We start from the raw sequence: 27,724 nt of genomic DNA, 5'->3' as shown, positions 1-27,724 counted from the left end.
TAAGCACCCTACATTTTACATAGGAACACCCCTAATTTAGTGAATACTTAAGTATAAGTAGCAATTTCTTACTATTTATACCACAACAGTTCTTTACCTCAAGCCTACAGAACACACCACACACATCTGGCTGGTAAAAGAGAGAAAAGATTTTTCAGAAGTGTAACTTTCTTCAAGCCATCATCTCCTTTTGGTGAAACCTGGAAGGTATTATACAAAGACACACAGGATACAGAAACTGTTGCAAGTTTAATGTTTATTTCCCCAAGACAGCCTAGCCTGCACTCTACTTGGATAAATTTCACAAGCTAGTTTCCGCTGCTTCTAGTTTTAAACTTTAACCATGTTTCTGATGACAAGGAATGCTGCAAAAATACTCTAGTCCAACAAAGAGTTATGATCACAAAATAATCTTTATCCATTCTACAGTGTTTCAGAATTACCAGTTGATTTTAAAACACAAGGTAGATATAGATGCTAATGGTGGCTAATCTGGTATGTTTTATTATAGCAAACTGTTGTTCATGCAACACTTGTGCTCAAAGGGGAAGGCACAGCATTTCCTACAATGAGCCACCTTATAAAGAGTTCATTTTGTACAAATTTGTAACTTCACCTTTAATTTAGTGTGCAGAACCTCAAAACTGAGGCATTACTCCAATTATAAAAACACTTGCATCCTTTTTGTGCAAGTTTTAAAAATACAAAGTTTTCTCTCTAAAGTGGCTCAAAATAGATTGTTCATGGCTGCCTACATCTAAGATAAAAAGAGTCTAAAACAATTGGATTAGGCATATTAAAGGTGTTCAAACCATGACTTGATTTGTACATCTATTCACACCTCTTTTTATTCCGGTCTTTATTCGGCAGTACATATGCACCAAATTTCATTTTTAGAAGTTTCCATATCATTTTCATAGAAAACAAAGTTTGAAAACAAGTAACATTGAAACACAGCACGGTATTCTACCACAACGGAAACATTTGGTTACAGGACTCAACAAAATCTAAAAATGAACTATGCTGTAGATTACCACATGCAAAGGTCTTCATGTTATCTTTGAAAATGAAAAGGATGAGATTTTTATTACCACATTTTACTGTTTTCTACTATTATGGCAACTTGTGTACTGCAACACAGTCTATTTGAAGGGAAATGTATGGGTGGGTTTTGTTTTTTTTTTCATGCAAAAATCTACAAATTAGTTTTGATGATATGGAAAGCTTTTCATAACATCAAACATTCATCTGGTGCAAATGCACAGGGAAGCCTTCCTGAAATTCTGACTTTACAAACAACTAATAAGCCATACAGGAAAGAAATTAAAAATAACAAAAAAAAAAGGAAAAAGAAAAACCAAAACAAAAAGAAACAAACAAAAAAATAAAAGAGAAACACAGGCTGTAGGAGTAAACCAGAGTCTGCTGCTAAACCGGTCTTTGTTTTTGTGTCCAGTGTAAGTTAACACTTATGAACTCATTTTGATGATTTACTAGGTTTATTATCAGCCCCCTGAAGGCGAATCAAGCTTGCATGCGTTCACATACAGCATCACAACCATACTCTCGTACACACGCCACTCCAGGACTAGGAGCCTGCTTCAGGACTGAAGAGCCCCGTATTTGAAACGTGAGCCTGGCTCCACAGCATCGAGTCCAGACATTCATTCACTGTTGTCCATTCACACGGTGCTTCATAGCAAGGCCTGGGCTCGTTCTCCTTGGACTTATGTGGGCATCCTATTCTCTTATGCTTACAAGGCTTGATGATGATAGTACTGCATTTTTCCCCCCAATTGCTCTAGTAAGTCATTGTTCCTTCTCAGGCACTGAAGATCTTTGACCTGTAGCCCTTTTTCTTTGAACAATCTAAATAAGCATTCAGTGTGAAGTTTTTCATTACATTTTGCCACTCATTCTCACTCGCACCCACTCGCCATCTTGACTTCATTTGGGCTTTTCTGTGATTCCAAATGAAATCTTCACATTTTCTTCCCCGATTTAATGCAGCAGCGGATCCCATGAGCCAAGATTGATGGATCAAACCTTTTTTTTTTTATTCAGTGCTGCATTGTACCTAACTTCCAAAATACCATTCTAAAACTGGAACCCTTCTGCTGGTACATTGGCAGATGAATTGAAACCAAATGTTCCGCCTTGTATCGCTTCTGGAACAAGGCTAGGATCTTCATCAATCTGTAACGGAACAAGAACGCTGTGAGTAGGAATAGAAAGACAAAAGCCTGACTAAAAAGGAGTCAGATAATCCTAAAGAGCATCTATCGCCACCTAACAATTCTTTCCTTCAAGTCTTGCCACTCTTCTCCTCTAATTCAGTAAAGATTTGCACTACATGTTTAAACACTCATCTACCTGTGAAATTACTAAGATATTCAAAATAGTTTAAGACACAGAATCTCAAATTAGGTACTCAAGTCAGCAAGGAGCTCATCAAATGTGAAATGTCAGAAGCTGACAGCCTAGTATTTTAATCCCTAGAGATGAGGTCTAACTCAAGCATCAGATCTTTAGATACCCCATCATGAAGAATGGCCAGATATGCAACAGGTTCAAATAAGGGCTCATTCTTCACTGAAAAAAACAAATGTCATGGAGCAGGCTTTAGAGCTTCTGCCTTATCTTGAACTGTATTTATAAACAACTACAGAAGCAGATTCCAGAGGTATTACACACTTACATCATCTGAAGAGAAGAACTGATCAATGATCTCATAAGCCAGTTTGTAGATGTCTTCATTTTCATGATTTTGTAGCTGTTCAATTTTCTCCAGACCTACAATAAACATACAAGAAAAGGAGGAGTTAAAATACCAAGTTTAGGCAAAATGACTCCCCTCTCCTTAACTAAAAGCATATGTAGGAATAAAGATGCTGTAAACTCATCTAACATGCTTAAAGCATAGAAACTTCTGAGATGTGAGGAAATGCATTAGAGATTGAGGAATACCATGACAAAACCATTACTGTATAGAAGGCCAACTCCAGCAGTGGTAGTATTCCCTTCTCTTCTTGCTACAAGTGCTAAACTAACCTGTGGAATTGTGGTGAGGGCCAAGCATTAGGACATGCGCCCTCATCACAAAAATATCTGTGATAGCCCCAAGCTCTGACATCACACATCCACACGCTGTTGGTTGTGCATATGCCATCAGTTACAGACCTGTAGCTTGATTATACTACAAGCAGCACAAAGCCATTGGCAGCCATGAGCAGAGCAAGCAACCACATAAATATTCTTCAAGTTCTGACAAGCAGAGCTTTAGGCATGAACACCTTTTCTCTCTCCCTACCATCACCAATCAATGAAGTTCTCACCCCTCAAGATTTTGTATTTTAAAGACAATTCAACTCCACGTTAACAAAATCCCAGAGTTTTTCACCTGTGCCCAAATTTCCTACCACTGTTCTTTCATCTTCGAAGGGTTTCCGTCAACTTAAACAGCAACTAGTATAGAGGAAGTCTGAAAGCTTTTAGGTTTAAACTACTTCTGTAACCATTGTATGTAGATCACACACACATTCACCTAGGCACGATGTGAGCATCGTTAAGGTAAGCATATCATGCCTACATTAACAGGAACTAGTTTGTCAGGTACATCAGCCTGTTAGAAAATTGGCACCTAAGAAACTTACTGCTATTATCTGGCTCCCCCCACATTTTACTTGATCACAAACATCATCAGTTAGGCAAAGTGAAGTATATTCACTTTAAAGGCATGAAAAGGTCACTTTAAGGTTTGCTTAAATATCTGTGCTAAGACACAATAAAGCAAACAGCATATACACATGGGAGGAAGCCAAACCATCAGTTTCTGAAAAACAGCATCAAAGAGTTAAGCATCATACCTCCACACTCTTCTATAAGATTGGCTATGGTTTCTGCTTCATCTTCAGCCATTTTTAATATATTACTTAGTCCATCCAGAACCACTTGCACAACTTGTGCATCTTTTACTGTCAGCAAATTGCAAAAGGGAGGAATTACATTTTGTTGAATTAAGTATGCCACCTAAGGGGGGAGAAAGTAAAGCGTTACATCAGGAGCCTGAAAGAAACAAACAATCCACCACAAGCAAAAGTGCCAACAAGTTTAGTGAAGTCAAAGTACTCAAAGTTACCCAACAATGTAAGAGTGGTCTGTAAAAATTAGTGGTTTGGAGTATAAGGAGGTTAACACTTATGAATTGTGTTACAGATATATTTTAAGTTGGGAACATACAAGTAATAGATATGGTCTTTTTTTTATTAGACAAGGTGTTTCAACCTCATCTTGAGGAATGACACCATCAGCCTAACCCAGCCACAGATTTATTACTCCAGACTTAGAAAAAACTAGTGTATTTCTACTCAATGGCTATTATAATCATCACAGCCTCATCAACAGGGTGGAAATAAAAAAGTAGAAAGAGTTGTCAAAGGACTAAAAATCTCATCAGAGCCTGAATGCAGTAACTTGTAACTACTAGGTCATCCTAACAGAAGGGTTTCCATCCAATTCCCCACTGGTACTCCTAATCTCAGGTCATTCCAGAAGTTCACTCAGAAATCCCTTGTGGAGAAGGGAAGAGTTTCTGAACCAGGGAGAGACACAGATTTTGATCATTCTGGCCCAGAAGTCATTAACCAACCAGCTGATGTACACTCTTAAAATCACCCAAGAAAGATAACAGACATTTTCTTAATGTTTGACTCACTTGGTCTTTTCTTCCACTGATTGTTAAGTTGCTTATTGCCCAAGCAGCTTCTTTCTGAGTACCAAAGTCACCCTAAAAATACAACCATAAACAAAAACAATCATTCCAGTTTTCATATTATGCAGTATCCTAGTAACAACCTCTGTCTGTTGCAGTCCACCCCACATGGTATCACCATATCAGCTTTCAGCAAGCAGGCAACTAACTAATCTTGTATGTGCTGAGGTCAGCTCACAGAACTTCCCTGTTTTTAAATTGATCTTCCAAGGAAGGGAAATTTGTTTGCATTAAAAGTAAGTAAGTGTAGTACCCCACACTCTCACAGTCCTTATCAACAGCTGTCATATTACGCCGAGAGATAAGCAGTAAGTGTCAATTTTGATAAGACACCATACATGCTATAACCAGACTGCCTCAGAAGTTAGTCTGCTCAAGCCAGTCTACTAATTTAAAAGAAAAGGCCTCCGACTGCTTTCAAGGATCAATAAATTGGCAATTATTTAAACTATTTGTGAACAGTTTCTATATTACTTAGGGGAAAAGACAATTATTTCTTCAGTCTCAACCCCTGACTCTAAACTGAAGCAAGTAACTGCATCTTTGTCATGGTTCAACACATCATAAGGTTGGTATTTCTTGCTTTCCTGCACACTTTGGAAAAGAAAAGTCATAAATAATGCAAAAAATAGGAAAAGTTTGAAAGACAGAAGTTGTGCTGTTCCCATTTAAAAACACACTTGTAGCTATCCTTCTTTCTCACAAGGCAGATCCTTGAGAGCACAACATGGTTTGAAAACTAGTGTTTTAAAAGACATTAACACCCAATCACTGAAAAGGAATACAGGTATCTGAAATAACCCATTAGCATTCAATCTCTAAACTCTCACAAGTAATGAGAGATTCTGCAAAAAAGGGTGAAGAAAAACCCATTCAGAAGTGGTTGCAAGCAACTACTTGACTTTGCTGTTTAATGAAAAAGGTAGTAACAGCATTCATCTCAAAAAGCTTCACCTATTACTGAAAAGCAGCATCCATCCATCCAGCATGCTGCTTTTCTATGGGGAAAACTCTAAATTAGACACATAAGCTATAATTATTTTCTATGGCCACCTATTTTTTGTTGATGCAGTTTTATTTAAGGGAAAAAACCACAGATGGCAGAGCCCCAGCCTATAATCCAGTGTCATTACTTGGAATGCTCTCAGACTAGATAAATGCAGTAACACAAACAGGTTAACAAATGCCACTGTTGAGCACTTCTTTACGTTTCCAGGTAATGGGGGGAGGAGGGAAGGATGAAGCCCCTAAGCTCTGGTAAAATGCTGAGAACTCAACGTTTTTCCCACCCAGACCTCTTCACACAACTTACTATTAAGATTTCCATCCCCATTGTTTACACAAATGAGAAAAATTTAAATAAAACTTAAAAGGACCTGAGATCCCCAGACCTGTTTCCTGTCCCCAATACTTCTGGCACTCATCACCTCACAGCACTTCACAAAGAGTAACAGCAGTAACGTGTTTTATCTCGCAACATATGACAAAACATCCCTCAAGGGTACAGTTTTGCCCCTGCCCCCCACCATTCACGGTATGATATAAGCCAGGAAGCACGGAATTCTCTATCACTTCCCCCAATTAAGGAAACAAACAGTTAAATCCTTCTTGTTATCTAACCTTATCTAGAAGATGTATTATCATTGGAACAAGGTTTGCATCTATTACTGCCTGAACTTGCTGCTGATTTCCTGCAGTGATGTTAGATAGGAACCACACTGCTTCCTGCAAAATAAAATTTTGAGAAATTATGAATTCAGACAGTCTTCTGTATCATATTTTATTTTCACTCAAGATTTTACACATGCACATTTTTAGAGCTGCAAGTTGTAAGTAGCTAATCTTAAATACAATCAAGTACTGTATCAGTTTTATTGCACATAGCTGAATTTCTGTCCTAAGGAGGAGGCAGGAGTATGTGTGTCAAAATACAGACTCCACGAGACTCTTCAGTCTTTCACTGTTCCCAAGTTACAACCAAACCCTCAAAACCCACAAATTAAAACGAAAAATTTTTTGATGATAAAAGAGAGCTGCAGAGCTACAAATGAACACTGAGCTACAAACACTACAGCAGTTTCCTAGTGATGGTGAGATGAGCTCCAAAATGCACTGTAGCATCTTGTTTTCCAGACAGGAATTATGTTCTTAACCTGCCTCATAATATTTCTTCTCTCAGCATCAATTGACAAGATAGTGCAACCTTTATTACTTAAACACTTGCTTTTCAATCCTGTAAAGCACGTGACTGTTTAGATCATTCTGCCCAGAAGCCTGTGACTCTCATTCCTGCAGCACCCAGGAGCAGGTGCCTAGCAGAATGGGTAAGAGGAGATCTTTTCCCCAGTAGGCTCTCCCAGTCCAAACAGTTGAAATGCTAAGCTAAGACAGACACTGTATCTGGATTCTTATGGCTCCAGAACACTCCTCCCCACTCTTAAGTGGGGGGTTGGACCTGATGATCTCTTGAGGTCCCTTCCAATCCCTAAGATTCTATGATCCATACTTCTGTCAAGAAATAACAGTTTCACATAAAGTAAGTATATTCAAATATCAACTTTAAATCCTGAAGTTGACAGATTTCTCCCTTCCTAGAAACTTTCTAGCATTCCCCCTCAATTTCCCTTCTCCTCTCATCTGCCATGGCCCCTTTCAGACAAATATTTCCCTTCACACAAGATTCAGTAATTCTCACAATTCATTCAACTGAGTCTCTCAGATCAGATCACAGGATCACCTTCATTAATGAACCTGTTAGAGATTTAGGATGCTCAGGCTTGTCGTGGTGGGCTTGGTCTGGGCTTTAATCATCGGTCATGTTGTGAAGTGGCACCCCAGTAGTTAACAACATGCCTCAGATGCACTCCGGAATCAGCACTGCATGATCAGTGCCCCCATTTAAAGCCTTTTCTATGCATTCACACACACACACACACACATTCCCCCCACACCCCACCCCCAGTCCATTTATCACACACACTCCATTCAAAATGACATCCAATTATCTCTATTTCATCACTTCCGAGAGTCAGCTTAATTAAAGTGACATTTCACATATCAAGAACTCTAACTTTTAAGTCAACAACCAAATTACAAGATAAAGCTTCAATTTAATAAAAAAATCACTTGGAAGAACCAGGAAACAACATTTTTGTCAAGTTTTGCAACTCGAGAGGATTTTCTATGGATGCTAACTGCAGGAAAAAATCTCAGCACCCTGCCTGCTCTTGCAATAAACTGGTTACTGAAATCTCTACCACAACATGTTACGTGGAATCCAGAACATCTAAGTCAAATATAAAACCTTATCAGTGGGGTGCAATCTTTGCAGTTACTTACCTTATTAATTTTTTCTTTGGGATGTGTCAGAAGTGCTGGAAAATGTGAAAGAGCTTCACAATTCAGAACTACCTGTGTCTGTTCATCGGTACCAGTGACAATGTTTCCTACAGCTCTCAGTGCAGCGGTCTGAAACAAAACACTTTCTTTAGAGAGAGTTCTTTTAACCAAAGATTTTTCTAGTGGAGAGCATTCTTTCAAACAGCCACAGTTAAACAAGCAGAAGATTTTATGCAAATGCTGTACCACATAGGAAAAAAGTATTCTTTCAACTTCAATGTGAACTACCAAAAGAAAGCAGCTACTTTCTCTAGCATTACATTTAGCAGTGCTTCCTTAAATTTATCCAAAAACTTACTTGGACTTTAACTTCTTGATGACTGAGAAGAGGAACCAAATGAGGGACTATTCCGGAGTCTATCACCATCTGGATCTGTTCATTGCCAGCATCCGTTAGATATGAGAGTGCCCAGACTGTATCTACCAATATCTAACAGTAGAAGAATTTATTTGCCATTAGTACAAAAGTATAAGTCATACAAAAAAATTTAAAATATAACCCCCCTCATTGTTGTATTGCATCAATTCTGGTTTTATAAAAGCCCATTTTGTTTTACAAGCTTCATACATTCCTCTCCACAGAAGTCTAAAATACAACCACTGTTCAACCTGTTCTAGCTCCAAAGAATACTCAGAGATTTCTTTTAAAATCAGCTAAACTGCTAACCACAGCTTAAATTCTGCAGGAGATAGTAAAAGCAGTTCAATTATATCTGCTCTTTTCATGAAGTACTGGTGGACAGTGCGAGATGTGAAAGACTCAACCCTGCAAGGAAGGTAAAAGCTTTGAATTTTTTTAACTTCTGCTGCAGCAGCACTCAAGGCAGAATTCCCTGTGTGTGTGTGCACATATGTGTGTATTCCCACACAGAAAAGCCAATTTAAGGAGCAGGAAACCTGAACATTTCAGGTGACAGCCTACACAAGAATTGAGTGAGCACTGTCTCAGGTGACAACTCTTGACCAAGAAATTCAAACACAGCTTAACTTCACCTATTTCCATACAAGAAATTAAACTGCATAATTACTATGCAAGCTTTAGTTAATATATTTAAACATACTTTGATAAAGCATTAACTCAGATAATGGAGTTACAACTTCACTAGGAAGTACAAAACTACATCTGAAAATTCTGCCTTAAAATTAGGCAAAAAGCTGACTTATTTCATGACTTCAGTAAAGTGTCACTCATTTTCTTCACTATTAAAATAACCTAATGCTCTTCTTTACCATCTGAGTTACACCTAAAGCTAACATTTTGCATATGCAGCAGACACTGATTTTTCTTTCACTGCCCTCATTTTCATTACCTCAAACTTAAGTGTTAATCAAAAAAACCCTGTATTTATGTTTCAGTGTTCACAGAAGTGTAGGGAAAGTACATGCAAACAAGCACTTGCAAAGATAGAGAAATACCAGGTAGAAGTCATAATTGATATTTAAAAATAAGCAGCTAAAGATATCAAAAGTAAGTTTGCCATAATGAAAGGTAACATCACAGATTTTTTTTTAAAGAAAAAAGTTATGACATGCTCTATAGTTTAAACTAAAATCCATACCAGAACACAAAACTGGGATGAAGTGGTGTTACTTACATTTACATCTGTGTGGTGAATTAAAACACAGAGCGCTGGAAGGATCTGAGGAAGAAAAGAAGCACCTGATGGTTACTTTTAAGGCAGACAGATACTCAACCTGAGTTTAGTTAAACTGAACAGTAATTCAGTCACCTCCTGAATGGTTTCCATTGGTGGAGGAGGATCTTTGTGACGGCACAAGTTGACCATGACCCAAGTAACATTTCTTAAGAAAGTTATGGGAATAGATGGGCTGATGAAGGACAGCAGTGGTTTCACTACTCCAAGACTAATAACGTAATCTCTACACTGGGGCCCATCACCTGTTGAAGACAACAAAGAATTATGAAGACAAAGATCATCTCTTGCTATTCACAAATCTAAATTCAAATTCTGCACACTTGAAACTCTGATTACTTAAAATATAAAGAATATGGGCCTTGGAAAGATCCATATAAATAAATATACATGGATACATCTACCAAAGACATTTCTATAAAGCTTCAGCAGGACCTGTGGCCACCAGCCTAATTGTTTAATTTTAAACTACTCATTAAAAACTGCTCAATTCTTAACAGAGAAGTGTTCCATGATTTATAGCAGATGTACAGACTGTGGTGGTGGTGGGCACAGGAAATGGGGTGGTAGCCAATGCCAAACCACTGACAACAGCTGGTAGCCCAATGTACTTCTCAAGGTCTCTTCACAAAGTTTATAACGAATGCTAAGTCACCCCAAGAGTAGGTCAAAGTTGCCTGAAAACAGGTATTGTCTTTATGTCTGACAGGCAAATGCACTTCCATCACTGCCCAGGTATCACTACAGCTGCCTCAAAAGCAGCATCTGACTTGTACTACACTTACATCATCACCAGTTACCAGTTGAGACAGTTACCACACTGGGGAGTTTACTGGTTTGCTTCTTAAGAAGGACCAGGCATTTCTGGAGTATCACACTGTAGAACTCTTAGTATGTCAGAACCAGTATTAGCCCTTGAGCAGCACAAACACAGCTTGGGCTGTTAACCAGCACTTCTGCACGGGTGAGGGGGGAAATCAAGTGAAAGATCTAATGATCACGTGAATTCCATAGAATTCAACACAATGTATGTAAGCTCAGGCACAATTTCAGAACTCAGTGCAAAACCAGTTATTTTAACAATGGTTTTGCCAGTCTGTTTGCCAGTAATTCCTTTTAAGCATGTGTTTTTGGGTGCATACCATCAACGCTCAACAGGGAAGTGTCGAGTAGGTTAAAAACAGGACAAGCTGCCTTTTGTCTCACAGCTAACATCTCCAAGTTCTAACACACAAAATCCTACCTAGTTTATTCATTCAATAGCAAAAGAAACTTATTTTTTAGTGGCAGGAGTAACACAAACCTATGATATTTCCTAAAGCCCACACAGCTTGCTCACAAACATTTTGATGAGGTGAATGCAGCAGTCTCAGAAAAAGTGGCACAGCATCTGGAAGATAAAAACAAAAACCCCACACAATTGTTAAGAAACACACCTCTCAAAAGTTAAGTCATTCACATACTTAGATCTTGAATAAAACTGCAGTGCTGCATGGAACATTCTACTCCTGGTTACACACTGGTCAAAACTTTACTAACTTGCCAGACAATACAGAAATAAACCACACTCCTTCCTTCATTGCAATTTGTAATATTATAGAGCCTGCAGCTCACAATATTATGAAAGCAACTCACAAAATAAGTTGACATTTGTCTGCAAGTCCAACAAGTTTATTGAAGCTTGTCAGGACTCCAAAATTAGTCTGAATGTAGAAATTCTGTGCTAAGTTATTTATCAGAACTAACTGCAATGTAGTAACTGTTTAAGACCAACTTCGCTCATTCAAATCACCCCACTGCAGAGTCAGTAGGTACACATCTGTGTTACTGAGCAGTCACAGAGTGAAAGAAAAAACACAGGCTTTTCATTTCTTTCCATTTAACCAGTTTACAGTACCCTATATCCTGTCACATCTTTTCTAGCCATGAAGTATGTGGCAGCTGTGTGTCCTAAGACACACAGAAAGCCAATACAGAGATCTTCTGTATATGCTGCCAGTGTGGAGCTTCGGGGGACGCATCAGTGTGTAACTTCACCTGTGGCTCTAGCAAGAGGCAGTCTGGTTGATTGAGTGCACAGAAGCAGACACACCAGAGGAAGCCCTGCTGATACAGATGCCTTACTGAAGTGTCAGCTCACTGCATGTATTTCCCTGGTATTTCCAAACTCTGCATTCAGTATCTTCAATAACCATTATGAAGGTAACTGTACAGCAGCTGCTTCTGCAAAACTAGTCCTCTTGGACAGCTCCTGAAAGCTAATACTGATGCATTCTTCAATGTGAGGTGTCCTCTGCTGACACCAAGTTTCAACTCCACTCACTCAAACATCCCAGAATGACCTGACTACCATAGAAGAGATTGTTTCAAATTCTACTGCTTAATAACAAATAAAGAGCAGACTGAGCATACAGAAAGGGATTCAAAACACAACATAACTGTTCTGGAGTGTTTTATCAAGGCAGCCACTTTTCTGCCCTATGTTGGTCGGACAGAACACTCCCAGTATTTCCCACTAAAGCTAAACCTGTGTTTCAAACACATTCTACATGCATCCTATTTAGACAATCCATCCTTATTTTTTAACCCTGACACTAAAGTACTTGCTTACATGATCTGAATGTCAGCTCAGTCTGGAAAAAAAACACTTATTTACTTTAGATCACACATTTTCAGTTAGACTCTCTCTCAATGCAAAACATTTGTCGCCACAGAAAGAACAAATTGACAAAGTTTTCCTATTTCCTCCTAAAAAAGGGGTTTACACAATGCCTGTATGCAAGGAGAAAAAACATCCCCAGCAAGCATGTAAGTACTTTTGGAATGATTACAACAGACCACCTTTTTCATTGAAATAAATCAATACCAGAAATAAACCATACCTTCATAGGTTACAGATATTGAAATGGCTAATACAGTGCACACACACACACAGAGCTAGCTGAATCAGAGGTCATCACTGAAAGAAATATTTACTACATTTGGCACCCATCTTCAATCCATTGATAAGCTAAGTTTAAATAAAAATCAGTGTTCTAGACCAGAGGGGTGGGACAGGTTATACAGTAATTAGATTTCCAAAAGAAAACTCGGGATCCAACTGCAAAAGGAATGAGAGTATAGGAGAGGAAAATTAGAAGAATAAGCAAAGTTACATACTGTAACAGTCAAATCCAAGCTACAGCAAAGTTAACAGGCTCTTAAGCATTTGACAGTTTGTAAATACAGAAGGCAACTGATCTTGAAGCCAATGTAATCTCAAAACACACTCAATTAAAAAAAATGCTTTAAGCTTAAGTCACCTGCTTAAAATTCATTTAAATCTGCTGTGGAGAATTGAACTATATTTCCAGTTAAAGATTTCTGAAACACACCCAGCTGTTTCACAGAGAAGATAATGCTAAGAAACTTTCTTATGAATACATATTTTTTTCCAAAAGATAAAGCCAAGACACAGTCTGTGATAAGCCTGAAACAGTTTAGCACTAACAATGAAAAACAATCAACTCTGATTATCAAAGTGAGAAAAGTCAGTTGTGGAATATAGGAATATAACACACTGACATTTCAACACTGAAACAGTACCACAGATCTCAGAAACTGTACTTACTACATTGAATAAAAGTTCCAAGTAGTTCTAAAATAAGTCAGTATTTGATGGTTGCAGTGGGGGAGAACACACAAAAAAGATCAAGCATAATTCTGCATCTTGTCATTGTTGGGAGCAGAGCATGTTTAATGGCATCAGCAGTGGGGGCTGCAATACAACACTGACTCCAAACATTAAAGCTACCAATCTCTCACGTAATACAAGTTCTTGGGATGTTTTCCTGAAATTTTCAGCAAAAGCTTGTTTTACTCTAGGTCCAATTCTTCATGAGTTTCATGAAGCTCTGCTACTTCATTCACTCAATTCAAAAAGCATGCAGAGACTTCGTTCTGGCTTTACTAATGGAAGTACCACTTCGACTTGGGAAATCTTTAGAGTAGAGAAGAAAGTCTGCTTTGCTTGGCAACTCAGATTTCAAGTCCAACAACAAGTCCTTCCCATGCTTCAGATTCCTCAAAGTATCAAGGCCAGTGTTTTTTTCTTCAACTTAATTTTGGAAGAGAGTTTGATGTCAGGCACCCTCTGGATTTGGTTCATATCTTTTCCTCCCTCTTCACAATAAGACAGGAAATCCTTCCATGGGAGTTGGGGTTTTTTTAGGGGTTTCCTTGTTTGGTTCTGTTTCAAGTTTTTTTGTTGTCTGCTGTAGGGTTTAAGTTTGAAAACTGGAAGCCAGCAGATATCAACTCTGCTGAAATAGTGTCTCTGCTAAAACATCATGAGTTTCCAGAAGAGATTACTCACCATTAGGAAACCCAACTGAATTTAAAATCTGAGAAAATGAAGAACAAAAGCAGGTGTGCGCTTCAACTGATGCTGCTTGCCAGAGAAGAGGTAGAACATCTGGCAGGAGACTTCATGGGCAGGTCCTTCAGCGACGTGCCTGTGATTGACAACTCAATTTCAACCATCCTGGCTATCGCACGAAAGGACCAACCCTAACAGGTGGATTGGTGAACATGCTTGAGATAAGAAAGGAACAGGAGTGTGGATGCTCTTTACAGTATCATTCAGATGACCGTTTTTGTGGAAGCTACAGCGCGTGCTTTATCAATGGTCTCACATACTGTTGGACTTACTAGATTGAACTACGGCCTGTGTTTGTTCAGAGGTTCCAGAAGCAATGTTTGTCAAAGCCCACGCAGCTTCAAACTGTAAAGAAGGACTGCAAAGAGAAAGAAAAACAAACCATAATTGTAACAGGAGTCTTCAAATCAGCCCACATAGTCACGTTAGCCAAACACTGAGAATTCTTGCAACAATTAAACATGTTGAGATTTAAAGAATACTCACTTGTCATCTCTTTCAAGACAGTGCACTAAAATAGGTAATATTCCTGATTTTATTAGATCGTCAATTGGTGGATTGCGATCACTGGAAAGCAGCTTTCTGTTTAGGAAAAGCAGAAAACACCAAACTTAGATAAACCATACAATGAGAAGTCACAACGGGACAGGATCTCTGGAAGTTTAGTCCAACCTTCTCCTCAAAGTAGAATTACTGTTGACACTAAATCAGGTCAGTAATAGCTTCCTCTGCTTGAGTTGTGGAAACCTCCAAGCACAGAGATCCCACAACCTCCCTGGACAAACTGCTCCAGTGCTGCACTACCTGCTGAGTTGGGACTCTCACACTCTCAAAGACCAAGCAGGAGTTGTTTTCTCCATTTGAAGTGAAAATAACTAATCCCTAAAACAGCATTTACTGAATATTGAAAGACTGAAGCATCGAAAGACCGAAGCCACAACATTCACTGCATGTTTTAGTTGCCACGTTTTCTCTGACTACTTCTGAAGTTTATTACCAGTCAATGAAATAAAGCTCTTGAGAGTTACTCAGTTACACCCTCCTATAGCTTCTTCCTCCTCCACCCAACAAAGGAGATAAACACACCCGGCTGCTTTGACAAGAAGGGCAGAAACTTGGTTCCTTACTAAAGATAAGTCAGAGAACAAGGATTCACAAAGTACAACTGCAAAGAACAGAAGTGTACAGTTAAAAAGTGTATTTTTAATCCCTTTATCATCACCTTTCTACAGCAAAAGAATTAAGGAGAATGAAGGAAGCTTCTTGGAGAGAATGGCCTGGGATGCTGCAGCAAACTTTTACCAGCAGTGGAAGACAGACTATGCAGCCATCTCTCCATATCCCAGCCTATTCACAAATACAATAATTGGAAATTAACTTTCCACTGCTGCTTTATCCTTAAAGCTTCCACTGGTGTGTTTAAGGGGGCAACCATGGGGAAAGAAGAGATAAAAGCCCAGCAAAACAAAGTACCCCAGAAAACTAAGCAATGGGGAGGATCAGATCACAGAATATGTGAAGACTCCAGGAATAGTCAGATACGTGCTTTCAACTTTCAACTAAGTAAAGCAGATTCCTTTTAGAACTAAGGACAATTTACATCTACAAGCTTATAAAAATTACAGAAGTGTATTTACAGAACCTTAATACTGATTTTTGTTCAGTGACAACACACTCAGTGCAGCCTATTCACAAGCCAGCAGCTCAAACAGAGAACTGTACTACAAGAAGCAATTAAAACTCCAGGTTTGGGGGGATTTAGGAGGGTTTTTCTTTTTTTTTTTTTCGCTTTTTCTTAAGCTCCTCTCATCAGTTTTCTGTCCTTCATATTGCAGTTGTAAGTTTTGAGGGTTAGATTTTTTTCATTCCTGTTCCAACTTCAGACTACAGGATGGCACAGATTCAACCAAGACTGAAAAGCATTTGTTTTCATCTCTAAAACTTTAATGCCCTTCCAATAATAGAAACTGCCCTGCTTTGATTTTAAATGAGTTTTCAATTTAAAACCATAGCTATAAGGGTAAGAAATCCACGTGGACACTCTCATTTAATTTTCAATTGGTCTTAATTCAGTATACTTCAGTCTAACCTGGTTTAGAACAGCTATAATAAATAGTATTCTACGTGATGGTACCCAAGTTGAAGAAACATTTTCATGAAGGGCAGAAATGGGCACAGAAACTGAGGTTTTTTTGCTATCAGTTTCAAATACTTTAACTCCCAAAAGTCAAAGTGGCTTCCAAATTCATCTGACATGACTTTGATCTGGAAATCATCTGTTGCACTTAAATCAATCCCCTTAGTCACAAAGGTTGTAGCTGTCAAAGTTGTAGCTGCCTGCTACAACTGAAAGCCCAATAGTTCATGAAGGGTGCATACTAAATTTATGCAAGGTAAGCCTGCAAGACTACTTTAGGATCACTTCTTGGATACATACAACTACAAACAATTCCTCTTAAATCAAAAAAAACCCCACTTTAGTGGCCTAATCAATGACAAAACTAGAAAGAGAATTATGCCAGTTCTTCCTGTATTTAAAGCTAGAGACTATAGTTCTGCTAATTATTTATTCTACTTGTGAGCAGCATCAAGTATTGGACAAAGTATATCCTAGTATTTATAAATACAAATACTGCAAATCCTGACTGCTTTGAAGACCTAGGTATTTTAGTTTCTTGTAAATCTATTTTTTTAATAAATCACCAAATGGCATTTTTCTAGGTAAGCTAGAACCCTCTGAATTTGAGTACGAGAATAAAAAAAGAATATATTTGAGGAAAGTGTGTTCTTACCTTGCAGCCTGCACAGCACTTAACTGAATACCCTGGTTGTCACTTGAAGCATTCTAAAATATAAAAGAGAATTTAGACTTTTCACATATTTGTCACCACGACATGAAGAATGTTAAAACAATTGATTTATTTTTATTACCTGTACTATTGCCTCCAAAGAAGTGTTTTGCTAGAAAAAAAGACAAATGCAGTTAGAAATGTCTTTTAAGTACATAAAAGGAAGACATGCTTGAGAGCTAAGTTAATTCTTACCACTCTAAAGTCACCATCTATATCAGAATCTTCACAGATATCTTCATGGGGAACATTTCTCCTCTTCAGAAGATGCTCATCCCTTTTGTTCTTAAAGAGAAAAAGTATTTAATACTGTTAAAACTTTGATTTAAGGGGCACAGGGAGTGTTAGGGGAACAGAAGCTTTTGTTCTAAAAAAGCCTCATAAACATGCTTTTATTGATACTGGTAAAATTTCCAACACTGAAATAGTTGAAAAGGGCTACACAGAGAAGCAACATTGTGAAAAATCACTCCTTCCCAGAAAAATTGTCCATCCAGCTTTACCTAGAGCAGTAACTACTTTTGCTGCAAGTTTCATCCCCACACATCCATCAACACCAACATTACAACCTATCTGTCATTACTTATAACAAGACATGGCAATTCCCACAGGCTAGTTCTCTGTTCATCCCACAAGTCAAATGCTTCAAGTTATGATTGCTTTCCTCAAGAGCTAGTTTTCCAACAATTCTAAGCATTGTTATCTTCACACATACACTCTTTCACTCCTGTGTTGAACTTCTGTTTTGGGAAAGAAAATAGCTTGCTTTACAGATTAGCAGGAACACTTGATTTTCAAAGGAAAAAATCATTAGCTTTTGCTAAGTTTTTAAAATCAAAAGCCTAGCTGGAGAAGCAAAAATCATTCCCTTCAATAGATGACAAATAAAATTCTGTTTTTCAGGATAAAAATTATGGACCTTCTAGCACCAAGTATGATTTAGAAGGTGGTTCTGAAGTTATCAAAGTGCCTCCACAGAATTAGTAAAAACAAAGTTTTAACAATGACATTCTTGGTGGGCTACAGAAAGATCATACGACAGTCATTGATGTATGTTTTCTTTAAATTGTACTGAAATACCAACACAGCCAAATCCCATTTGGTAAGAGTAATGCTTGGTCATCTTACCTTCCTCAACTCCACAACAACTTCATTTCTTTGTCTTCTCATAGTCTGAAAAGAATCAAAGTCAAAGAATATTATGTTCTGAATCTAAACCAAGTAAAAAGTTCACACACTTTTAACAGTACTTATACACACAGGATTCATTTTTCATTCTAAAAGCGGATATCCAACAGGAAATTGAGAGAGCTATAGGGAATAAACAAGCGTGTTTTAATGAAAAAGAATGAAAGGAGTTCCACACAGACAGACAGCACCAAAAGCACTATAAACACCATGGCAAGCTGACAGAAAGCATACCAGCTTTGCCCAACAGTTACAACCTTTTCTTTCACAGTGAGGATAAGGGAGCCCTGGGACAGGCTGCCCAGGGGGGTGTGGAGTCATCTTCTCTGGAGAGATTCAAGACCCATCTGGATGCCAACCTGTCCTAGGGACCCTGCTTTGGCAGGGGGTTGGACCTGATGGGCTCTGGAGGTCCCTTCCAACCCCTACAGCTCTGTGATTCTTGATTCAAGGCTTCAACACACACACACAGAGCATGAATCAAAAACCCAGGCACAGCCAAACCTCCACTTTTAAGAAAAGGGGAAGTGCTAAGCTTGGAGCCTGTGAAGTCAACACAACTGCCTATCTGCACACCTAGTTAAGAGCTCACATCTCTTACTCCCTCAGAGCAGCAGGGGAATCGGCCCGATTCCCCTGACAGACAGACACTTGCTGTCCTTGGCTGCACTATCAGGCCAGCTCAGGGAGCACAGCCCATTAGCAACAGGGAACCGTCACCCTACAGTTATGCTGAAAACCAGAGGCTGAAGTTCAGCCTGCGCAGGTGAGCCTTCACCTAACCAAAGTACAACTGCAAAGCGGAAAGAATTTCAGTAATGTAATTATTTGGAATCAATCATTCTGGACAAAGCTGGGCCCTTTTTTGAATGATGCCTACCCTTCCAGCATGAAAGGTGGGAATTTCAACAGGAGCTCTCACTCACCCAAAACCTCCACAATGCTACTTGTTTCTTCTCCCAGATACCCAAGGCGATATATAGATTTCACACAGTTCTGATACACACATTCCTATTGCTCTATGAAACAGTACTAGCTGTGTGCCTTGTGGAAAAGCTTTATAAGCAAGTTAACATTAAGAGACCAAGTCAGTAAAGCTGAGTTACAAAAGATTATTTATAAATTAAAAACACAAACCCCTTCGACCTCTGAGAGCAATTTTTTGGGGTCATTTTCTCTACAGCTCCCATGTGAGTGCTCAGAAAAAAAAGCAATTGTTAATATGTGTAAATTGGTTTACTGCTTCTTGTGTTAGTACAGAGCAAATTGAAAACGGAGGAAAAAAAATCAGCCTACAGAGATTTTATTCTATACTTTGAACTTTATAGTGAATGTAAATGGCAAAGTTAAAAACAATTACGTTTTTATTGTGACTTAACTATTCACAAGCCTAGAAAAAGCTGGACATTCCAGATTATCAGGGACCACATTACCACAGAATACAGGGAAAAGGAATGGCTAAGAGCTTCTCAAGAGCAATAAGCAGCAGCTCTGAAGATAAGGATTAAAAGCTTGAATTCCAGGGACATAATTATTTTTATCAAAAGGAATGTGCAATTTCATCAGAATCAAATTTCCAGCTCTGAGCAAGGCAGTTTACCTTCTCAGAGGAAGAAGTTAAGGAAAAAAAAAGAAAAGGGCAGTAAAGGATGATGCCAGGATGCAGAGGATGGCAAAAACTCAACACACCCACAGCAGGATAGTTTCCCACTATAAAAAGACAACATATACAAGTGCATCTAATGCAGCTGCAGCACCTGGCACGACTAGATAAAAGCCATAACAAGCAAGTATGAACTGTCCCACACTAAAGAGCACCAAAACAAGTTTCCAGGAAATCCACCAATCTTTGATTGGTGTACTGAATTGACATTCTTTAAAGTCAGAATTAATAGCTGAGTCTAATACAGCTTAGAATCATGGGCTTTTTTCAGTTCTAAAACTATGAAAAGCAGTGTTTGCTACACCAGGTCAAGAATTAACACTGAACGCTGCTAGTATGGGGACACACTTTATTCTGCTGCTGTGGACTTACTCTACATTAGCTGCAGAAGCTTTTCAAATATTTCTTAGAATTCCTCAAATTACAGTGAGTATCTCAAAGGTGTAATCTCTAAAGAGAATAAAAAATATACTTAACTAATAAAAAAACCTTAATTAACACTTTTCTGGCCCAATACGCATTCTCTGCATTAATATCACACCTCAATTAATGAAATTTTCATGCTGTGTAGTCGCTCCAACTCAACTGTCTACACCAACACAAAGTGAAGAAAAGGTGAAAGGAGAAAAGTTTCTCCAGTAGCTATCTTCCTGAACATGGATTTGCTAAATATCCAACTGCCAATTCTTGCCATCATCCCCTGGCAGGGGGCTTCAGCTCTCCAAAGAGCCCATCACTTCAACGCTGGGGAGTCAAGTCCCACCTTGCAGGATGCTGACAGCTACAGGTCAGCATCTCGTAAATGGAGCCCAGGAAAGTGTAGCCTAGGATGCACCAAGACAGACATCCCACCTGAATGATGGTCAGTCTGAAGAACAGACCTGAAGGGAAGGAGCACTCAATAGTCTTATCTGTGCCCAAAGTGCTGCTGCCTTCCTGGAGAAGCAGATTCACTTCTCAATACCACCCGCCATTTAGGGGCTTCAGAAAGATGCCACAGTCTTACACCTCATGTCTACTACAGGCTCTTGCTCTTGGCCCATACAGTAGCATTCAGTGCAGTCTCTTCAAAGTCTATTGGCATATTTAAGAAGAAAACAAATTGAGGAAAATACCTGGTAATGATTGCAGAACTGTACCAAGACTATTAACACCTTTCCAATTCACAACTGCTACTGCATCCTAACAAAACAAACAGACCTAGGTAAGGATTCTCCTTGCCAGATTCTAATTACAACATCACTGGTCACAGAAAAGCTGTTGCTAACCAAGAGCAAGACCCAACGTACATTTTCAAGGCATAGACAATTGAATTCCTGGAACACCAACTATAAAGAGACATTAGATGTAAAAGCTATTAAGTAACAGTTACAATTTCTCATGATCCCAAAGGAAATTTACTCTGACTCAGGCAGTAACATACCTTCAGGATAGGTGCAAACACCTATGTGAGAAAGAGGGAGAGATGAGTGGGACCAAAACAAACACTCCCAAGAAAAAAGGCTCAGACATCTAATTTTAAAAAGTTTCTTGACTTGAAAAATCAGTTGATCCGGCTCAAAAGCCATCCTGAAACTCTACCAACACTCTGGAAAAAGAATGTTCTCCCTCCAGACAAAAGCTGACAGGTCCTTGGTTTTAATTCCTGCCTGCTTCTGCATCCGCTGGACTCACAAAAGCCTTCCCATGAAAGACAAGCAACTGATGAAGTCACTTTTAAGAACAATTTACCAAAGCAGGGCTCCACTAAAATAATTGTCTGTGTCAACAGTAGTTGGTTCACTGTTATTACTGGTGAACCTGTCATTGCTCTTCCTCCTAGGAAAAGAAAACACATCACAAATAAGAACTGACATTAGCTCCATCAAGGAGTTTCGCAGCATCATCACCCCAGCCTAGAAATGGAACAGATACTTTGGAGAAACTAAAATGACAAACAGACTCAAGATCAACTTGTCTTGTCTTCTGGAAAATAGCTCAAAGGGCAGAACCCTCAGCATAATGGTTCCTTGGCAGATGGCACAGTAAAGCTAGAGTCTCCTTCTGTTCTGTACAAGATTTGACTTGATTATTAGATTTCCCTGAATCAGTTCTCAGCTTGCACCACCACAACTGTGAGCAGGAAACCAATCTCCACTTCAAATTTTCTAGAAACAGAATTCACAAGAGTCCTTGGAAAACGTTACAATTTAAAAACACCTATCACTTCAATGTGAACTCAAGTGGCACACACAGTCATTGCACCCAATTCTTTACAGGGAAGAACTGCTACAACAAATTGTAGCAACGATTTTTCACTGTAGCTATGAACAAGTGATCAAATCTATTTTTATCATGCCTATGACTGCTACCCCTCCATCCTTCCTTTTTTCTCCAATTACATTTACCTAAGTGTTATCATAAGACCTGTTTTCTGGCCATTAGTCTTTACTAAGCCCTTCAGCTCATCATTAAAATCTTGCTTTGCTGATGCCCACGGGATCCTGAGATATTCCAGCATTTTTCACAACACTGCCAGACACAGAAGAAACACACTCTACCCTTTTAAGACTATTGGCCCTTTCAAATACACTAGCATGTACCTGGATGTCACACTCACCTAATGTACACCAATCCCTCCCTGAAGGGCTGCTGGTCAAACTCAGACCCCATCACACACACAGCCTGTCTTTACCCTTTGTGCAGGTTGGGGTTCTTTACTATTACAAAGTATTTCACTCAAGTAGCTCTGTTTATGCACCTACAAAGAAGGTCTCACAGCTACAAGTAACACAAGAGCCACTCCCCACTCCAGTGAGGGGTTCCCAACAGCCTGTTGTGGATCTGCAGAGGCAACAGTTACTTTAAGCAGAGCTGCTTGAGCCACCTTTCTTTCCTAGAAAGTTACTACTCTACACTAGCACTAGTCTGGTCTATGACTCAAAATACAAACAACAAAGGGGAGTGGACTATTTACCTCCCAAACCTTGTGTGAGCTGCATGGTACTTGGATTTTTTTATTATGTTTTTTAATCTCTACTGACTACAGCCATGTGTACAAACTGCTTACTCACCACACTAGCTACTCAGAAAGCATTCAGCCTGCAGACCACAGTGGGAGAAGAGCAGTCTATAACCCAGAACATCCAGTACAATGACCACAGCAACAACTAAGAAACTCTGCCTGATCCTTCACAGCTATTAAAGGCTTCCCAGGAAATAACCCCTCAGAGATAGATGCAAATTCATATCTGGATTTGGTAAAAATCCATACTCTGCACAGCCAAGTTTGATGAAGCAATTTAGGCCCTGCTCTAGCCATTACTTCCCTCCTATACTTATTTGGAGACGGGAGCACTGAAGTTTACTCTCAGCATCAGTGCTGAAAGTGCTATGGGATTTTAAAGCCATCACCATCTCTAGAAGACACCACCAAGAAACACATCTCAGCAACTATTCCTCCTTCAGAGTTCTAATGGGTGTCTCAGTTACAAATAAATAAATAAAAATCAGCATGACAGTCACTCTAGTTTTTCCTAGAGAAGGTGTACATGCCAAATAAAATGCTTTATAAAAACAAATAGCTCAGTATTATTTTTAAATGACAAAATGGATGAACTTCACAGCAGAACTACAAAGTCAGCTTAAAGGAACCTATTTTTAACTAACTCAGTGAGTGCAATTCCTGCTCTCCTTCAGTTCCTCTATATTTGAATCCCAAGCAAACTATTTTGTGTGGGATGCAGAAAAGGTCAAAAAGCTTCTACCTACCTCATAACACTCCCCTGAAGCCTCCTTGGTGTTCTCAAATGTATTGTTGTTAGCATTACAACCCCAGCTAACGCTGCTGGCAACTCTTCAAATTTTGACATTGCTGATCTTAAAACATCTAGGTTCATTTTGAAGTACCCTGCATTGCATTTCATCACCATTTCACATCATGCACCACTCAATTACAGAGCCGAAATACCTATTTGACACTTCTCCTGTGCTGGCACTATTAAAGCAATTGTTAATTTCTCTCCTAACCACACAAGCAAGCCAGGGAAGAAAAGGACAGCAGAACCTCATCATTTTCTTCCAGTATTTTCAGAGAATAATATACATGAAATACTTTTTCATTTCATTTAAAAAGAAAAAACCCTCAATGTCGAATTTGAATGCTGCAGCAGGCAACAATCGCCCGCAGAAAATGAAATGTTGATTCACCTGGTAAAACAAAACAAAGAATAAACCCACCTCAAACCCCAAATCTTCTTTCCAACCTTCCCAGAAGCAAGGCTATACTTGAGACCCCTAATACCCAGGACTGAACAGCAATCACTCAAAAGTAAACTTGCCATAAAACTACATCTGTTGCAGACATAATGAACAATTTGCACTTACCCTGATCTTTCTATAGTAAGGAATGAAAATCTAAATCCAAGGGCTACAGTACAAGCATTAAAAATAAATTGAACGTAAATTTCTCTTGGAAAGAAAAGTGGGTACCAGCACTGCCATACCCTCAATAAACAGAAAAAACCCCAGCTCATCCTCTCTTATTTTAGGACAGGAAAAAAGCCCAAGTAAAACCTGTTCCTCCTTGAATACACAAGATGAAAAATGTTACCTTAACGAGCTCATCCCAGCAGATAAGCATTTGCATAACTTTGTATAAGAGTCCAGATAACCACAGGTTAAAAAAGTGAGCATAACCACCTCTGCAGTTCTCTAAAGCCAACTCCTTTTTCTGCCCTAACTATGCTGTTAGGTCCTCCCCTTTCCCCCCAGTTTTAGCAACTCTAATATCCTGGAAGATTTTAACAGCATGCTGCACATACTAGACTAGAAATCTCAAGCACTACATAGAGATACTGCCTTAGTATTAACTACAAATTACTGCTCTCACAGCACAAACTCTTCTGGTATTAAAAAGTTTATTCCACTTGTTATTTCTTTGAGCAGAACTACAAGAAAAAAGGACAAGGAAGTGTTTTATGTTTCTGGCCAGAGTGAAGCCCTCTATTCCCACTGTAGCCACCAATCTGTCATCTTTAAAACACATGGCAGCAATTGTTTACAGCAGAACATGTCCATGCATGCGTGTTTACCCAATACTTAAGCATATGAAGGAATTTGGCTAAACATCTTATGTAAAACAGGTGTGTGCTTTGGGTTTTCTTTTTCTGCCTCTTTCCAGACCAGAATTTGTATCTTTAGAAGAAAAGCCAGTTTTAACTCAGGATGTATCCAAAAAGCTAAACATAGGCTTAGCACCTTAAGAGACAACACATAGGAAATTCTGTCTTTTGTAAGACATACAATAACCTTCTGTGAAGATGCAAGACCTGGAAGTACAATGTGACAGCAACTGGTAGGAATAAAACCATCATCAGACTCATTTGAGCAACATGGAATCATACAGACACTATTTTTGAGAAGTTTGTGGCCTCTATTAATTTGGGATTCACCAAACCCAGAGTGACTTCACATCTGTCTGCTTACAGTGAATGGAGGTAGAACATTGCTGAAAAAGAAAATATAGATTTGAATAAAAAAAAACCCCACAGTGGCTAAGCACACATTTTCTGCAGAGATAAAGAGGGGGAGGAGTGAAGGAGGAGGGAAAGAGATAAAGATCAAGTGTTGGCTTCCTATGTGAAGTAAACAGACATCTTTCTGCTAAAAGGGCATAGGAACACAGGTGTTCCAAACTGGATACTCAATAGCAACTGCTGTTACCATAGGATACTTGTCATACAGTGGACATTACCAACACCTCTCACACTAATGAACAGTGGGATATGTAGGCAGCTAATAAGCAAGAACGACAGCCACAAGCCTGAGCTATTGTATGAAAAACAGCCACCCATGGTGGTTATTTTAGGTACTGAGAGTATGTTCCAGGATTTGCTGGATAGATGTCAATATCTAAAATTTACACAGGGGCTAGCAGTGTTTTTGACACCCTTCAGAAGGCCGTTTAAGTGCATCAGCAAGTTAAAAAAATACTGAAGAGGTTACTTGCTTCCTGACACACACACGTGTTCTTTCTACTTGCACGTGTTCCTCTTGAGCCACCTCTGCTTTATCTACCTTACCTTAAAACTCAGACTGCTGGCACCAAAGGGTAGAAAATGCAGATGAATTCCAAACTGTGTTTTCCCATTAGCTTTATTTTCTTACTACAATAGCATATGCCTTACTGTGCACCTTCCTAAACACGCCTTCCTTACACAGTTGTTTTTCAATAACAATTTATATAAAACCAAAGAAACATCTAAGGCAAGCAGTTACTAACAAAGCTAACAACCCTACTGCTAAACAGAACAATTGCTGCAGTAGTTATTCCCACTTCCAACATTATTGGCATCAGCAAACTTTGTACACAACTGAATAATAAACTGTTTTAACGATATACTCGGCCAAATTAAACCTTGAGGTGTTAGGGACTTCTGAGTTAGCCAAATGGGAAACTCAGCAGGTGTTTTCATGAACGACAGCAACATAAAAAGCATCTTTTGCATTTGAAAGTAAAACACTGTACAACTGCCTTCACATGAAAGATTGCAGTATTTAACTAATCACAGGGATACATCATGAGACTGGTGAAAAACAGAAATGAGAACGTCAAAAGCCCATTTCTTGATCAGAACCCCAGACTGACAACATAAACACATAGGTTCACCCAGTCAGCACCCCTGGCCAAGTGTTTATGGGTGGAAAGTGATATCTAATACCAAGATCTGAGAATTTACTAGGGGAACCCTGAGACAATTATCTCTTCTGCTGTGGTGAGGAAGCACCTTCACAGCTCAAGTGCTGTACATAGCGACCCAGACACCAAAAAAGTTTAGAGGCTCTATCCTACAAGCCACAACTGCTTCCACACTCAACTAACTGAACAGTAAAATAGTAACACTCAAGCAGTTTTGGGTTATTTTTTTTAAGCGGGATCGTTTTTCTTAAATAATAATCATTACTGCAAAGCGTAGGCAATAATTAATTCATATATTCACAGAGACACGCAGCAAAGCACCCAACCGGGCCCTAATCCCTGACTCAGGCTTCCAGGGGCTACTCAGCGCCAAGAGGCATTATTAAGCACCAGCAAGAAATTAAGGTAGAGCCCTCGGAAAACACGACTGCTGTCACAGGCGGCTTAACACCGAGGGAACACGGGGAGCGCCTGCACTCGAGCCACGCCAAATCAGCGCCCCAAACGCGCGGCCGGTGCCGGCCCGCCCAGCGGGGCGTGGGGGGAAAGCGGCCGCTCCTGTCAGCCGCTCCCCCCTCCTCCGTCCAACCCCGTCCTCCGCCGCGGCCGAGGGGCCCGCGAGAACCCCCGGGGCGGCGCTCCGGAGCCGGGCGACGCGGAACGGGCAGCCGGCGGCGGCCGTTGCCCCCCCGCCTCGGCCGCTGCGCTCCCGCCTCCGCGCGGCGCCCAACGGCCCGGCCCGGCCGCGCCCGGCCCCACAGCGCGGCCTTCCCTGCTTCTCCTTCCTCCTTTCCTTTCCCTTCCTGAGCGGCGGGGAGCGGCGCTCCCGCCTCTCGGCGGGGCGGGCAGCGCAGGCCGCGGCCCCGCCGCGGGCCCCTCGCCGGCGGATTAGGAAAGACGCCACACGGCGGCGGCCCCCTCCCGCCGCCATGGCTGGCCGGCCGGCCCCTCCCGCCAGGCGCCGCGGCGGTTACCTCCAGGTCGCGGCCTTTGTTCTTGAAGTTCTTCAGCCGCTGGTTGTCCAGTTTCTCGTTGTCGGCCATGGCGGGGGGTGGGGGGGGGGGGGAAGGTGGGAGGGAGCGCAGCTCCTCCGCCTCCTCCTC

At 39.9% G+C, this 27,724-nt stretch overlaps 1 protein-coding gene across 1 annotated transcript; it reads right to left on the bottom strand.

Moving 5' to 3' along the window:
* Positions 1-104: 104 nt before the first annotated feature.
* KPNA4 (karyopherin subunit alpha 4) lies at positions 105-27,724 on the bottom strand. The gene is made up of 17 exons (XM_084267354.1): positions 27,596-27,724; positions 18,220-18,264; positions 17,287-17,376; positions 17,174-17,203; positions 17,035-17,087; positions 14,729-14,824; positions 14,515-14,600; positions 11,129-11,215; positions 9,901-10,070; positions 9,766-9,810; positions 8,469-8,600; positions 8,111-8,239; positions 6,392-6,496; positions 4,715-4,786; positions 3,867-4,029; positions 2,699-2,793; positions 105-2,196 (listed from the first exon to the last, which is right to left on the bottom strand). The coding sequence occupies exons 1-17, from the start codon at positions 27,662-27,664 to the stop codon at positions 2,098-2,100; spliced, it is 1,566 nt and encodes a 521-aa protein (XP_084123480.1). The 5' UTR covers positions 27,665-27,724; the 3' UTR covers positions 105-2,097.

This window comes from Gallinula chloropus (assembly GCF_964237585.1).
Source record: "Gallinula chloropus genome assembly, chromosome: 8".
Lineage (NCBI taxonomy): Eukaryota > Metazoa > Chordata > Aves > Gruiformes > Rallidae > Gallinula > Gallinula chloropus.
This window is presented reverse-complemented; position numbering and strand designations above follow the sequence as displayed.